Source organism: Sinocyclocheilus grahami, unplaced genomic scaffold, assembly GCF_001515645.1.
Source record: "Sinocyclocheilus grahami isolate Dianchi unplaced genomic scaffold, SAMN03320097.WGS_v1.1 scaffold82.1, whole genome shotgun sequence".
Lineage (NCBI taxonomy): Eukaryota > Metazoa > Chordata > Actinopteri > Cypriniformes > Cyprinidae > Sinocyclocheilus > Sinocyclocheilus grahami.
The window spans coordinates 1790172-1807308 of record NW_015505261.1 but is presented as its reverse complement, the minus strand read 5'-3'; the positions used below and the strand labels follow the sequence as shown (position 1 = coordinate 1807308).

General features: G+C 37.0%; 1 protein-coding gene across 18 annotated transcripts in view; it reads left to right on the top strand.

The window, feature by feature from the left end:
- The window catches only part of LOC107586491 (collagen alpha-1(XIII) chain-like), a 112372-nt gene that overhangs the window by 68464 nt on the left and 26771 nt on the right, over positions 1 to 17137 (top strand). For 10 of the 18 annotated variants that reach the window (XM_016273885.1, XM_016273884.1, XM_016273883.1 and 7 more), the window contains 14 exons: positions 1612 to 1647; positions 2146 to 2172; positions 2467 to 2493; positions 3869 to 3895; positions 4027 to 4053; positions 4150 to 4176; positions 7217 to 7258; positions 7923 to 7988; positions 11010 to 11093; positions 11474 to 11515; positions 11749 to 11766; positions 12259 to 12285; positions 12724 to 12768; positions 14988 to 15014. In XM_016273885.1, the coding sequence (XP_016129371.1) occupies positions 1612 to 1647; positions 2146 to 2172; positions 2467 to 2493; positions 3869 to 3895; positions 4027 to 4053; positions 4150 to 4176; positions 7217 to 7258; positions 7923 to 7988; positions 11010 to 11093; positions 11474 to 11515; positions 11749 to 11766; positions 12259 to 12285; positions 12724 to 12768; positions 14988 to 15014 (522 nt within the window). The remainder of the gene's footprint in view (positions 1 to 1611; positions 1648 to 2145; positions 2173 to 2466; positions 2494 to 3868; positions 3896 to 4026; positions 4054 to 4149; positions 4177 to 7216; positions 7259 to 7922; positions 7989 to 11009; positions 11094 to 11473; positions 11516 to 11748; positions 11767 to 12258; positions 12286 to 12723; positions 12769 to 14987; positions 15015 to 17137) is intronic. The other 8 variants (XM_016273870.1, XM_016273871.1, XM_016273875.1 and 5 more) reach the window with 8 other exon arrangements.

The following is a 17137-nucleotide window of genomic DNA, read 5'->3' as shown; positions in this document are numbered from 1 at the left end:
TGGTCAGCCATCAGGCGAAATGGGGCTTGTCCCCAAACTGGCACTCTTTCCCTTTCCACTCATTCCACCCAGTAAGACAAAAGCGCCATGTTAGCATGTTAGCGCCGTCAGAAGTGCAATTTCCTTGCTGATTATGCCGTGCATAGCCTGTGGTTTCCCCATTTATCCCTACACACGGTTATGGGAGGGCCTTCAGACTGTATAGACATCTGTTTTTCTGCTTCCTGATTATACACTTCTCTATACCTCTGACCCATTACCTCTAATAAGGCATCAGGAGTGGACATCAGGCATAGAGAACTGGTGACAGGGAGAAGTTTCATTGAAGGGAATCTCTTCAGCAGATGAGCTGAGAGCATAGGCTTTGTCCTCACCTCCAAAAGGGTCAAAGAGGTTGATTTGAGGCAGAAGTGTGGAGAGGCCAACGGAAATGACCAGTTTCTTTCTCACACATAAGTGAGGCAGTTAGGGAATAGACAAGAGGGATCATTAGATGATGTGTTGAGTTGTCATTAGATCTACAGTTACTGTCCTGGCTGATCAGGCGGGGGACATGGTTTCATATCTTAAAACTGAAAGTACAGCAAAAAACAAGCTATGTAGTTTGACAGGTCTAAAAAATACATTTTGCTAAATCCATTTTTTTTCTTTGGATCGATTAGCATTCCTGGACCCCAGTTTGAAAACCCCTGGCTTAGGTTGTCAAGTATCTTTTGTTGTATGTGTCATGTTTTGTTCAAGATACACTTTGAAAAATTGTGTCTGTCCTGAAAACAACTGAAAAGCGATATTTAATATCGGTTTAATTTCCAAGATCAGACTGCAGTCAGGAAATTGATGTTGTATCACTCCTGAAGAATGTTATGTATTGCGGCCATAGTGGATTTTTGGTTTAGAGGAGTTCTTTTGAGTAGACTAGTCTTGTTTTCTGTTACTTTTTATTACACTTTCATGCCAACAAAATTAATGTTGTCAAGTCTGTTTCGGGTAATTCTGAGGGGGCACATGCTGCTACTTCCATTACTCCAGACCTTTAGGTTCCCAAGGCAGAGAAAATCAACCATGTTCCAATAACTACCTGAGACCCAGACACACAATCCCCTTCATTAGCTCAGTTCACCTCTTCCTTGTAATTTTCTCTCAGGTCGCTCCAACGCAGTCCTTTTTTGCCAGGCATATTGAATGACTTCCTCTTTTCCCAAGGGCTACTAAAGTTTTTTCAGGAAAGCAGACTTGGTATTGTTTACAGGAGAATGTAGCACTAATCATTACTGACATTTACTTATTTAATTTGTTAGCCTTGTCTCATTTTCTCTCACGTACTGAATAAGGACAACTCTTTAATGTTTTTCAGTTAGTTCCCGTGTTGAATTTCAGTCGGTGTCCCACAGTTTTTAGAACTTTATTTGTCTTTGTCTCCTCATCCCACACAAAGTGCTTCCTACTGAGCAGGAAGGCTTCTGTCCTTCAACCTCAATTACGACACAACTGAGTTTGGAGGAACAATACTGCATCTCTCAACACAGACCTCCTTTCATCGAGTTCACATAATCCTCATGTTTTTCATATAGAAAATAACTCCTCTTCTTTTTTCTTTCTGTCTCCCCTCAGGGACAGCCCGGTACTAGAGGATTTCCAGGCTTTCCGGTAAGTGACTTTTGTCTGAAGCCAATTGGACAAACTTGTGTAGCGTTTCTGTGTGAGTTTATAAAAGCCATCAATTAGCCACTGCTTCTGTGGCCCTTATTTAATGGATGCATGTGGAAATGACTCAAGGAAGTGAGAAAAAAACATACAGTAGACTTGTGCAGCTGTCATTCTAGAAGTTGGATAATGTGAGATTAGGCCCTGTAAGGTTTAAAAATGTCCTAGGATCCTTTCTATGGGCATTCTACAGGATGTTAAAGTCCTTTAAGGTGTTTATTACCCTGCATGATCACTGATCTGCTGGACACATTTGGTACACAGTGTTAAAATACAGTGTTTCTAGTGAGTCAGTATACTTCACCATGCTTTGGCCTGACCTTCAAGGAAATCTATTTTTTCCATAAACATTGTCATATTAGCTACTAGTCTAGACAGGAGAATTAGAGCTGTTTTGTGCCTTCACAGTGTCGCCAATCTGTTCTCCCACTTTTTTTCCAGGGCCCCATTGGCTTGGACGGGAAACCTGTGAGTTTTGCTTCATTCCTTACGAATGTTTGAGTAATTGACACTCGCACAGGTTTGGAACCTCTGAACCCTTGTACCAAATTATTTGGCAGTAATTGATAATTGACGGTCATTTTGGCAATGAAGAGGATAATTATGGTAATAATAATTATGCTAATTATTGTAATACATTCACTATTGTTGCCATCATGACATAATATAAGAACATAAAGAATGGAGTGAATTGTACTACCTAAAAAGATTAAAGAGAATGGATATTTTTCTTTTGCCAAACCTTTTTTATTTACTTCACAGGGACAGAATGGTCCAAAAGGTGATATGGTAAGCAATTTCATTACCATTTTAACATTTTTAGCCATTGTTAACTGGCTTTAGAGGTGCAGTGCAAAAACAATTTCCAAAGAATGTGATCTCAAGAAAATACATAACCTTGGCTGGAATTAATTGAAGTGTTAAAATACAAATCTAAAGACTTTTAGTTTAAAAGAACACACATAATGAGATCTGTCATGTTTGCTTTCGCTAATGAAATACTGTTGGAATAAAAACCATCTGTCATAAAGAGAAATATGTAAAGAAGTAAAACATATCATAAAGAGTAATTTGTCAGTGTCTATAAAACTCACCAGTTGAGCCATTTGTTTTTTTTAAGATGGCTTGTTACAGTGATGTTTATCTAGGCTGTAAGCATGGCCATATAAATTCACAAGAACAACACTCTTATAGTTTGATTTATAGGTAGAGTGACTAAACGGCAGTGTGCATCTGTGTGTGTATGTGTGTGTGTGTGTGAGAGAGAGAAGAGAGGCCACTTACCCGTTTCATTCAGTGGGGTTTGTCAAAAGTGACTTTATGTCAGTATCTGTATGACATTGGCCACCTGGGGTATTAAAACAAGGACATTAGGTTGGCTCTGTCCTCTTAAACTGCAATTTGACAAATGTAGTCCACAGCTTTCTTTTATGTGATGAAAGACAGTGGGTAGAGATGTTATGCTTCCAGGCTGTGTGCTTGAAACCATTCCTTGTGAAATATAGCACAACCTCTGTGTTCTTTCTTTTATAGCATCGTGAGAAACGGCAAGCTTAGAAACTATAAAAGAGAAGCACTTTTTGAATTGATACCTTTATAAGACAGCATCAGAGCTGGACGGCCCCTGCTGAGCTTTTGAACAGCTTTTGAACATTTAAAGTAATACATAGCTTACCCAAATACAACCTAAGCTGGATTTTTCATGTTTTATTGACAAGTTTCTTCTCAGATTCTTCATGCTCCACGTTTGCTTTTGTTCGTATATGGTTGTATTACAGAAATCGATTTGTTAGTATTTCTGGATGAATGTTATGGCTCCTCTGAAGGCATTTCATCAATCTGTCTGTCAGCTCTAAGTCTGTGAGTTACATGTTTTTATAGAGCACGATGCATTGTGGGACATTGTTTTATTAAAAGCGGCCACTGATGCCCTCCATACAAGCACACAGCAGCAATTGAAACCTACTAAAGCTTCCTCAAGCTAAATTTTGCTTCAGCATTAGCACTTAAAAATTCAAATAAAAGTTTTCTTTTTTGTTTTTCCTTTTCTAACATAAGAAAATAATTTATAAGGAATTGTTGTGCTTGTAATGGCTGAGAGGTTTTGTAAACAGGAAAAGTTAATCATGGACAATCCATATTGTTATTCTGATTATTTTCCCAGGGTCCTCGTGGTCCTAAAGGAGTACCAGTAAGCATTCGTTTTAATATGTATTATTATATAGTCATCATTTCTCAGGAGTTTTCACATGGCAGTGGAATGTTGTGCATGAATTACATTTTGGATGGGCTTTAAATTTTTGTTCAAATCTTATTTTTCAGGGTGAACCTGGTCCAAAAGGAGAGAAGGTAAAATCATGCAATAAAATAGCAGCTAATTTTCTTATGATTTGTGAAATGGCCTTAGAGGACTTTGTGTGATGGATTTTTATTATTTTTTTCTAGGGTGTATGTGGTGACTACACTCACAGGGTGAGTGAATGTTTTATTGAACTTATTGAGTTGATAATCTGATATCATATACACTGTTCATTTATGTTTTAAAATATAAGCTATCAAATAGCTTGTCTGGAGTTGAGTACTGGAAAATCCTAAGCATATGTTTTCATTCCAGTTTCCGTGATATTCTTCTATTTGTCAAAGTGATTTTTCATGTTTACCCTTAAAAAGACATTTACAATGTGTTTGCGGTTAAATTAGAGACATTAAAATAATGGGAAATAAGGCAGGAACAATAGATTGACAGCTTGGATGTTGTCTCAAATAGGTAGCACATGAGCACATGCCAAGGCAGGGCCTCAAAGTTGATCAGCTCTCTCTCTCGGGGAAATCACAGTTTCGTGTAAACAAGGCAATTTTACCAACAGCCTGCTGAATTGGATTTGATAAGGCTCTCTGTAAAAGGCGCCCAAGTTTCTTATGTGGTGGATAGGGGTTTTTGGTAACAGCCCTGGCCTATTTAAAAGTCATTTTGGCCTTTTGAAGCTATTTTATCAATTATGTAATCTCAAAAACAGCACGCGATATAAAAGCAGAAAAATAGCCTTGGCAGTAGATGTTTCTACTGAATCTGTGTATAGCTTGAAAAAGAAAGAACAGTAATAGCAGCAGGACACAAGCTGATAGTCTTGTTTCTAAGTTTTTAATCACTGTTTTTATTGTGTATAAGTAAGTATATGAAGTATATCATACAGCTATATCACATCAAAACAGAGCTGTTTTTCATGCATGTCGGCCAGGCCACATGGGAGGCAGTAGACTATTTAGAAAGCTGCTCATAAGGGTGGTCTTTTTGGGTGGTTGTGTACTATAGGTTCTTTGCAGTTAGGGTTAAACCCAAAGGTCACTACGCTAGACTGAAAGGATACACCCTGCAGTGGTGGGACAAAAATGGGAATTATCACTTGAGTGTGTGTGTATGTGTGTGCGTTTATGTATCCGTATCCATGTCCGTGTATTTGTATGTTGGGCCATTTTAAGCAGGGGCTCCCAATGAAAACGTTGGCAGCTTTGCGCTCCAGTCAGGCTCTAATGTTGAAGGTTTGTGGGCTGTTCGCCGTCCCTCATCCCTAATACCGTGATATGTGTGTTACAGTCCTGCTGCAAAGAGAGACATAGCTGAAAACTGTGCTCTAGTTTATCCACGTGCACTGTTGGAGGTGCAGAGAGGTGCCTATTATTATAACTGATTGAAAACACTGTGGGAATTTATAATGACACATCTTAACACGCAGCTGTTCTGCTGCTTTTTCTTTGGCCTTCTCAGGGAACTTTTATGGTTGTGGTATATCATTTTAAGGTACACTATGCAACTGTAACTTTATACAGCATCAAAAATGCATCCAGTTTTTAAAGACATAAATAACATGTGTTTTTCATATTTTCATTGGCCTCCTTATGCATAGAGTACCTTAACATAATGTAACTTTCTGGTAAAATTGGTGAAAAACCTTCTGCAGGGAGATAAGCTTTAAAAGCACTTGCCTTCATGATTTGCTTGTATTTTCCTCTTACACTAAAATTCAGCGAGCCAGTATATTGTATATGAATTATTGAATGTTATATATACACTACTGTTCAAGAGTTTGGGGTCAGTGAGATTTTTTTTCTAAGGATGTATTAAATTTATCAAAAGTGACACTAAAGACATTTATTATGTTATAAAGATTTGTATTTTAAATATATTCTGTTCTTTTGAACTTTCTATTCTTCAAAGAATCCTGAAAATAAATGTAAAAAACTAAACTGTTGTCAACATTATTAATAATAAGAAATGTTTCTTGAGCAGCAAATCAGCATCTTAGACTGATTTCTGAAGGATCATGTGACACTAAAGACTGGAGTAATGATGCTGAAAACTCAGTTTTGCATCACAGGAATAAATTAAATGTTAAAATATATTGCAGTAGACAACAGCTATTTTACATTGTAATAATATTTCACAATATTACTGTAAGAGACAAAAAAAAGTAAAACATTCTAACCAACCCCAAACCTTTGAATGGTAGTCATGCATGGTTCAAAAATCTGAAACCCCATTAACTCTTTCCCCGCCAGCATTTTTGAAAAAAGTTGCCAGTCACCACCAGTGATTTTTATGATTTTCACAAAAATTTGATGGCCTCCAGTATATTTTGCTGTATGAATATTTGAATATGGAATACACCAAAATAAAGATCAGAGCCTCTACTTTTAAACAAAAAAGTTTTATTCTAGCTTAAAACATTATTTTTTTATCAAGACTTGAATATAGGTAGGTTTCATAAAAAAATGCATTATTTTGAGCAAAAAAGGTGAGAAAATCACATTTTTATCAAAAACTACATCTGGATAATATTCAGTACGATTATCAAAGCATAAATCCAGTAAATCGCTTCCATCAACACCTCCAAAGCTTGTACAGACATATACCACTTCCTGGATCAACATTTTACTCCGTAACATTATGCAGTTTTCATTTATATGCTGTCTATTGCTGATAATCGCATTATTTTTCATATGCATCTGTTTACATAAGAGATCGCTAATTTCTCCGTCCTGTTCATGTGTGTTTTTGTTCGGGAGGTTTTGTACTCGTTCAGAAGATGCGTAATAGTGCCCACCGAGTGTATAACAGTGAAAACACGAAAAGCCGTAAAAACTCGTCTTTGGCGGGGAAGCGTTTTCTTGTAAAAGACGAGATAACTCGTCAATGGCAGGGAAAGAGTTAAAAATTTGGTATTTTTTTCCCATTTAAACCTAGAAATAAACTAAATGTATTAGGGTTTTGAAAAATTTAAACCAACATTTGATTGAATTAGAATTCAAATGAGAAAGAATGCAAAACTGAAGCATTTTCAGTAGTCTTTAGTCCCTTTTAATGCATTTTTATGTGCAGTCCATTGCATAGAGGTACGAAATACAGGCACCTCCCAAGAAGGCAAGTTGTATTTAAGGTAACATCAATTATTAGTGGTGTACATGGGTCAATAACTCTTCAATCTGTACTTTACAATGCTGCTGATCTCAACAGAAACGCCGTATTGTCAACGCCTGTGCTGGAGGACAGGCCAAAGTAAGTCTGTTGCGAAACTCTCTTTGTGGCAAGACTGAATCCAGCCTGATCTACACAGCATTGCTGCAGAGTCACAGATGCCGTCACAGTGGAAATGAAGATAGAAACATTATCACTGATAATGATAATGTTTCATATGTAAATGTTTTAATAGGCCTGTCAGTTGATTATCAGAATAAATTCAATGGCATTCCATAGACTTTACACAAAGGGGATTAGGAAGTCAATACAGTTTATATTTTATCTATGTATTATTGAACATCAATCTTTTACCAATTTTACATATTAATTTACGATTAATTAAATAATTAATCAAAGTAAAGGAGTGCTTGACATTTCCAGCCCTATTAATAAGAAACAGTGTAATCATATTTGTGAAAATATTTTAAACCTACAGAACTCCATTCTGATGGACCCGTGACTCTGTTCAGTGATGCTGAATCCTTTTTGGTTCTCTCTTTCCCTTCTTCTACTTCATCTCTCTCTTTCTCTGTGCCCTTGCCTTGCTTTTTCCTCACTGTTCACTCTATTTTTCAATTGTTTTTCTGTTTTTTCCCTTCCCCTCCTCTCCTCTTTCTGGCCCGTTTGGCCCTTTGGCCTCCTGGTGAACTTGTTGGCCTGGTGGTTTTGTGCACCGTTGCCCACCTGTGCTTTGTGACCTCAGCAGATGTTGCCCATCACCGTCCGCAACATGCCCTCAATAAGCCCTCTAATCCTAAAGCGCCTCAAGGTACATCTCTCTCTGCCACCCTCGCACTACTTCCCTACGGATGCCAACCTTCGTCCACCCACTGCCAGCATTCACTGAGGCCATTAACAGCTACTGAGCTCTAGACACACATCATAGCCAGTAGTTTCATTGTCATGATATGACATAGTCCACTTGAAATACACTTATTTTATAAAATAATGTCCAATTCACAAAATTTATAGGCATATAAACTCTACCCCACAGGAAGAACTCACTAATACATAATGCATTGTCCTTATACTGTATGTCTAATCCTATTATAATGTTGGGCAAATTTGGGGATTGTTCAGGTATTTTTAAGCTGTCATCTGATTCATACCAGAAATCGACTACGTTTAGAGACTATTTTGTAAATAAAGCACTTAAAATACAACTACTAGAAAATTTTGGATGTGAGAAATATTTTAAAGACCCCATGAAATCATAGTTTTTAGATCATGTCTGTTAACTTTTAGGCTAAATTAACAAGTAACATTTACAAACCAGTACAATTTGTTAATGTTAGATAATGCATGAACAATAAACTTCCGTTTTTACTGCATTCTATAATATAGGTTAATATTAATTTATAAGCTTGCTATTGTTTATTGTCAATTCATGCTTGTTCATATTATATTAACAGACACACGTTATCTTAGTGCATCCTGTTTACAGTGTAATTACACAAATAAGTACTGAGTAATATTAATTAACTGCATATACTTACTGTAGATTTAGAGTTTGGTTTAGTGATTCTTGTAATTATGCATAATTTATTGTTATTACTTATAACGCATTTGACCTGTAACAAGGACACATTAAAAGTGTTCCCTGATGTTAGTTTATACAACATGCTAAAAAGGTATTCATATATGTATATTTATCCAATATTAATAAATACAGTAAAGTATTTTTAATGTAATTTTAGATGTTGCATTGATATAGAACCTTGTTGTAAAGTGATACCGTTTAACTTTCAGCAAATATACAGGTTCCAAAAATCTTGATGACATAATCTTGCACTCATCGTCATGTCCTTTTTGTTTTCTCTTTATTGTAGTCCAGTCGGCTGCTCTCTAAAATGAAAACTAAACTACATTCGTTAAGCCGTTTCATGGGGTGTTTATAAGCTCACAATGTACATTTATATCCTTTGTCAGTCTACAGTTACTCATCAAATCCCTTAAGAACAGTGAGCAAGACACCTGCCATATTAACAAAAAAAACAGAAGTTTCAAAATCTGATTCTATAATCCACACAATGACAGTCGAAAGATAACAAAAGAATGAGAGAGCTTATTTGGCAGCAAAGTTGAGTCTTTCCTAAAGGGAGATGTCAGCCCTCCACTTCAGCCTCTTTATTAAAAGGCTCTCTGCCTTTACTGCCCGCTCCACAAAGTGGTTGACCACGGTTGGCACCCGTCCTCCATCTTATTTCTACAGGTGTGTAGTCTGTGTGCACCGATTTAGAGTACCATGTTTGGAGACAATGGTATAGACTGTCGAAGACCACAGTGTTAGGGAAAGAACTTATAGCAGCTGATTGGCTGGGTCTTCATGTTGGGTCGGGTGTGTGCATTGGATGGAGATCAGGGAATATTTCCATTTAATGGATCTACATCTGGCCTCATAAATCAAATCTAGACAAGTCCTGTCAAGAAATAAATTGATAAAATATGGATCTGAATCTGATGGATGTGTTCCGGATTTCTCTGAGCTTCAGACTGCTACTGAACAGAGACGGCATTAAAGAAAGGCTTTTCTTTGTCACGGTATCTGCGCTATTTGTGGTTAATCAGTCTTGTACATGGTTGCCAGCATGTAGGAGGTCTTAATTTTCTGTCTATACTAGCAGACTTGAAATGAATGCTGTTAATGGAAGGAAAATTATTCTAACTTAGACCGAGTGCAAACTAAGCCTCTTTAATTTTGAAAACAGACTTTTAAAAAAATTAATTACACAGCAGAAATCTTAAATAATCAGTTCTCCTTATGGTCGCTTCTCAGGAATAGCAGGATATTGTTTAGTCCAGTCTTATTTCCTATTTTCACGTCCCTCTTGCTGTGTAAATACCGGACACTTTCCTGTAGATGATTTTGTTTAGTCTTCTTCTGTGCTGAAGGTCTCCTCTTGCTGAGAAGTACCCAAAACAGGCCATGAGTGGATCATGTAGAGTGGTGGTTTTCAACTGGTGGATCAAAAAAAGTGGGTCAGCAGGATAAGCATAAAGTAAATAATAAAATGCAACTATCTAGAATAGCGAAATAAATAGGCTTATTAACCATTAAAAGGGAGAAAAATCTTCTTGTATATTTTGTTGTTCATGTCAAAGGCTGGACGTCTAATCAAACTCGCCCTCAAAAAAACATGACCTAGACTACATGGAATTTGAGTTCACTTACAATGAGGATAAACATGGTTTATGCCGACCACAGTGTACTTTGTTGTTGTTGGCTCCCAAGAGAACAAAACTATCGAAATTTGGTTTTGTACAACAAACAATTTTGGGTCGCCATTTGATTTCCAAATTTAAATTGGGCCTTGAAATAAACCCAGTTGAGAACCACTGATGCAGACCTTACTGAAGAAGATCTGTGAGGCCACAAGCAATATTATTGGGCTTGCAAAGTTGAAGCTTTAAAAGCATTAAGTGTAAATGTGTAATTTTTCCAAACTTTTTCCCAAATTAATTAAAAAAAATGGTTTCACTATCCCTTTTCCCAAACATGGTACTTTATAAACTAGATTAACCACATCAATCATCTCATCCTGACTTTCAACTCAACCTTCAGGCCTGGGTTCCTCTCAGCTTCAAGTCCACTGTTTCATCAGTATGAATATTTTTTTGTATTTTTCTAAATATAAATGTATAAAGGATTTTGAGTATAATAATCATAATCATATCTAATTATTGTAAATTACTGGATTTGAATCCGAGTGGACCCTGCCTCTGATGTTATGAATTGTACCTTATATCCAAATGACTTCTTTATCTCAGATGCTAACTTCCTGTCTCTCAGCAGGGCGAGCCCGGAGCGCAAGGACCACCAGGACCTCCTGGCCCCCCAGGGACTCCTGGCCTAACTGGTGCTAGTGGGCCCCCGGTAAGTCACTGAAAATCATCTGCATCAGGAAATGTTTTCTACAGAACTCATGCTCGTTGTTAATCAAATATGTTACATGGTTTTCTGGAATAAATCATTCTGATTGTTCATTTATGGGATTATGCAGTCAAATGTTTTTGGTATAATAACCATTATACTGTATATTTGTATAAGTCAGTGTCCCAGGCCATCGTCTCAGGCCATAATATTGTGGCCTCTTTTTTTCTCACATAATAAAATGTATGTATGTATTTATTTACCCTTTTGTGTCATCTGTGATTATGTCTGCACATTCCTTTTTAACATTTGCACTTTTGCATTTGTTGTTGTTGGTTTTTTGTGTGTGTTTTAACTATCTACCTTCTCATTTTTGGGTATAGGGTAAACCCGGAGAACCTGGAAAACCTGGAAAAGACCCAAGAGTGAGTGTTTGAATACATGCGTTTTCTTCTTTACCTTTCTAATGCGGGGCCTCGACATTAAGTAAAATAAACTCGGAACTCGTTAATGCTCCATATGACAATGTAAACTCTAAGCTGAAAGTATTTGACACAGATTCTTGATATTATTTGACATGAAATCAGAAGTCTGTAATGCTCCATATGACAGTTTAAGCTTCAAACTGAAAGCGTGTTTCTATTTCTTTCATTTGTAGATGCTACCAGGGCTGAAGGTAAGCTTGAAAAGCACACAGCTGTCCAGCTGCTCTGCAATGATAGTATTTTCCACAGGCGAGTCATAAACAGGCTCACATGAAGTTCACACACAGTTCAACAGCCTACAGGGTGGGTCTGCTCTGCCGTTGCCAGTACAGAAGGGGTGGATATGCCATAATTGATTATCCGTGTTGCTGTTGGATAAGAAAGCATTTCCCCTGATGCGTTAATTGCCACTGAGTTTAGACTGGGGAATTTTAATTGTACTCCATTTAGAAGCACTAGTCCCTTATAGAAGCACATTTCAGCTCTCTATAAAGATTGCCTGCCAGTCTATATAACAGCTGTAACTAGAGGCTTTTTCCTTTGGACACGAAGTTCCCAATAAAGGAATACCGATCTGCTTATTACCTGTTTTACAACTGGATAGCTCTGAGTATATGAAACAAATAAAAAGGCTTCTTGATAAAAGCCAAAGAGGTCTTTGATTGTTTTTGCTTTTTTTATAGGGTGAGCCCGGTGTATCTGGACAAAAGGTGAGTGTGTCTATCATAGTACGTGAGCAGACCTTTGTGTTATCCGAAAGGCTATTCGTCAAATCCCACATTTTAGGACTAGAAATTTGGCACTGCTGTTGATTGCTTAAACAAAATGGTTAGAAATGGATCGTTCTTCTCAGAGGAACCTTCAGGAATTAAGCTGAACTGTGAGGGAGTGACATATCAATTAATCATTCAACAGAGTGATTGAAAACCACTAAGCTGAAGGGCAGAGCCCTGAATGTGAGGCTCATCAATCGCCATGCTAGATGAAGAGTTTCAAAGTGGAAAAAGAAACTTGGCACATCACTTTAAAGTCATGCTAGAGCACAGATAAAATATTAGTGGATTAGAGAGAACACAATTGATTGGGTCAAACTCCATTTTTCTTACTGCATGGCCATTTCTCTAAACGATTTTGTCCTCATCTCTCAGGGTGATCGTGGTGAAGCTGGTCCAAGTGGACCTGAAGGCCCCAAGGTAGGAATCTGTAACCTTTGACTGGTTTAAACAGCTTAAATAATTAACCTGCTCCACAGGTCAGCCATCACTTCTGGGTCAACTCATTACATAACACAGAGGGTAACTTCAGATTGACAGCCCCCTTTGAGTCAGATTCAGAGATTACTAGCTTTCTACTGTGTGTTATTGTGTCAGTCAAAGTCGTGAAGTTTATGAAGGATGTAGGAAACACAGATGCATTACATACTCACTTCCATCTTTAATCAGGCCTTCAACAGAAGAGGGTGTTATCTAAAACAGTCTGTAGGTGACATCAGATACCCAAATCATATAGTTTTGATTAAGCCAGTGGGGCGGCACCTTTGTTGTTTGGGTTACAAGACTAAATACCATTGGAGCACTGGTGGAACTGCTCAAAGTATTGGGGGCTGCTGATAACAGTATCTGTTTGGGGTTTTACTGTCTTCCCCTTGAGCAATGTGCTTAACTCTAAAGTCATTGAGTGCATTACCCCTGAGGTAATGCAAGATTGAATTAAGATAGTAAATGGGGCTTAGTGTAATGCTATGAAAAGCATAAAATACGCTACAGTAAGTTTTTTAATGCCTTTGAAAGAAGTTTCTTATCTGCACCAAAGCTGTATATATTTGATCAAAAATACGGTAAAAACACTTATAGTGTGAAATACTGTTACAATTTAAAATAACTGTTTTTATTTGTATATATTTTAAAATGTAATCTTTAAATTGAAACTGTATTCCTGTGTTGGCAAAGCAAATCATTACTCCAGTCTTTAGTGTCACATGATCCTCCAGAAATCATTCTAATATGCTGATTGCTTTATTATTTATCAATATTTCTGTGGAAACAATGATACCTTTTTTTCTTTTTCTTTTCTTTGATGAATAAAAAGTTCAAAAGAAGATTTGTTTAAAAAATAAATAACATTATAAATGCCTTTACTATCACTTTTGATTGATTTAATGCACACTTTCTGAATAAAAATATTTCTTATATATATATATATATATATATATATATATATATATATATAAAAAACTAACTGACCCCAAACTTGAACTGAACTGTTAGTCTTCTTTTTTATTTTTGCTTCCTGCACATAACAATCTTTCCACCTCATTCCACTCTTGTTTCCAGAATAGCACAGAACAGAACAGAACAGTGGGTCAGACAGCTTAGCCTATGTACAGTTACAAGTGTGTTGATTGACACTTTGTGAGGGATACATGTTGGCACAAAAACCACATGTAATCTTTTCCATGTGGAATTGAATTTGCTTTGCTTTGATACAACCTATATTGTTCGCAATCTTGGATTTGTGTTACGCTTTTACACATGTGAACTCTGGAACAACCTGCATATCCATTCCCTTCCAAATCTACCTTTGTGAACTTGAGTTTTCTTCCATCAGCCACGTAGTTCAGGTCCAACACACGCACCCAGTCAATAGCTAAAGCTAGATTGATAGTAAGCATGTCATACAGTGAGCTTATGGAAAATTCCTCTATATGAGAGACTGAAGTTGCATTGTGTTTGTTACGTTTACATTCAATCTCATATTAGTGCAGGTGAAATCCTTTGTGCTAAAGCAGAGAAGCAGTTATTTTGCACAACTGCACCACCTTCTGGATATTGACAGGTGCTGCGCTCATGAATGCTCACAAAACTGGAGATTTATGGAGGGAGGCTAAAATGTGTTCTCCCCTGTGATCTGAGGTTGTCTCCTGTCTGGCCTACTATTTTTACTCGGAAAAGAGACATCTTTACGCTCATCTGTGAGAGAGGCAAAGGGCCAAGTCAATGGATTTACAATTAAAAGGTTAAAATCAGAGGAGACACGTTATTCGGCACATTACCAACACAATTAATCAACGGCTGACTTTGCCTTCCTCCCATGAGACTTTATTTCTGAAAAATTACTGTCTGTCGTCTTCATGGATGTTTAGTTATTTACTCAGCGCTGCCAAGCCATACGGCATTGAATATGACAGAACAGAAATATTTGCTTTAACAATTTCTCCACTAAACGGGAGACTGAATGGGTTGTTTAGATAAATGATGTTGTGAACTGAAACTCTGCTGACTTTAATGTTGCCGTGATAGATGTAAATTAGTTGTTTTAGACCAAGGAAAAACATTACCTTTTGATTTATTAGAAGCTTTCATGTTGCATTTCATAGCATATTGATCACTTTGTTTGTTGTGTTTCTCTTTAGGGAATTAAAGGAGATGAAGGAATGAAGGTAAGGAACACCTGTGGTTCTTGTTTTTACTGTTTTTTAAATAATGGTTGGAAGTTTAAAAGCGATGTGAGTTATTTTGTTGTTGTTAAAATGCTTCCAACTGTAAGTAACCTGTTTGTAGGTTGACTGCCCCGTCTTTATGGTGCTATGAAAATATTGATGTGTTTGTTTGATCTTGACCAGCTCAACATAGCAACATTGCCTCAACCAATAGGATGAGTTTGGGGGCGGGGCTATCTGTTTGATCGGTCAATGGCCAGTTGCATGTGGTGACGCATAAATTGCACACTTCACCTTTACATTTATTGTTATTCTGTGTATGGAAATCTCTGATTTGCATTCAGTTTTGATTATCATGTCATCTTTTGGATTTATTCAAATCAGGCATAGATCTGTGTTTTGTTAGATTCCAACCTGTATCTTGAAGGAGCAGTTTTCTATAGAGAGTAAATCTAAACATCTGAAGATTTATGTTTGTATGACTGTATCACATGTCTGAGGCATTGCTCCTAGTAAAGACATGCATCTGCTGGAGTGCTTACACTGTTTCTCACTGGGGAGACGTTTGCCCTGTAAACAGGAGTGGGACGCACGTAAAGTTTACACCTGCTGATGCACAAATAGTCCCTATAGGATACCGCTATTCCGACTGTCTAACTGCTTAATGCCGAGTGTTGTCCTGTAAAGCCATGCAGCAATGATAGATGAGCAGAGCCTGAATGAACTCATCTTTGTGGACTGGCCAGGGAAAACACAGGGTGTGATATCTTAAAAGGGTCATATCAGGAGGAAGCCAATTTTCCTTGATAATTTACAATAAAAAAATAAGTCCAATGTATTATGAAAATATACTGTAGTTTACAGAACTTCCTTCTTAGTCCCAAAAGGGCATTTACAGAAACTAAACTGAATTTAAGCAACCTAAAGGCACAAACAAACAATAAATAAATAAATATTATTAATGACTGTTTTTGGTGCAAGCATTTCATTAAATTACTAACTAGCTGGTCATATGTAAATAGGCATCAAGGGGAAAAAATATGACTCCATGAAATCCAAATAATCTTTTTTTTTAATGTCTGTTATCTTTGAGGTCATCAATACTGTCAACATCTGTATCTTCTCTAAAAAAAAATCAAAATAAATAAAAAATAGCATATACATTTACATAAAAAACCTCATATGCACTGTTTCCTAAATGAAAGTTAGAAATGTTATATTGACAACTAAATGAAATAAGTTGAAGTACTAAAATTACTAAAGCTAAAACTGAAATAAAACTATATTTAAAGCTAAATAGAAAAATGACAATAGCACGTAGTGTTTGCTAAAAAATAAACTTGAATGTAGTGTTAACTAAAAAATAAACTTCAATTATTAAAGTTAACTAAAAAAAATGGATTCATAATAAAATACTGTAATACTGTAGTAGTGTATAAATCGCATATACTATATATACTATATACATACTATAACCAACTGCTTGAATAATGGCTCTCATGCCATGTAGTTTTGGATTTGGTTTTCCCTTAATAATAAAAACCTTCATTTAAAAACTGCATGTTGTGTTTACTTGTGTTATCTTTGACTAATATTTAAATTAGTTTGATGATCTGAAACATTAAAGTGTGACAAACATGCAAAAAAATAAGAAATCAGGACACTTTTTTCACACCACTGTATACTGTATGTCCTGCCCAAACCTGTTTCAGTTGAAACTACAACAACACAGGAAAGAAAACGTACTCGGTTACTGACGTAACCTCGGTTCCCTGAGATACGGGAACGAGTACTGCGTCTTGCTTAAGACGCATATGGGAAAAAGCCTTTTTTCTCCTGAACTGAAGCCTATTTCATTCACGCAGTGAAACGGCACGGCCATTGGTTCGTGCAGGGCTTTAAAAATGAACCAATGGCGTGGCAGCGGAGCTGCACGAGCCTATGGTGACGAAGCCTGCCAAAGCCCGCCAGAATGGGCGGGGCATCTGGCTATATAAGCGGTCGCTCGCCACAGGATTCTCAGGTTTACTTTGACTGAAGCGATTACTTTGACTGAGTCATGCAGCTACATAGCATGGCTAGCAACGCAGTACTTGTTCCCGTATCTCAGGGAACCGAGGTTA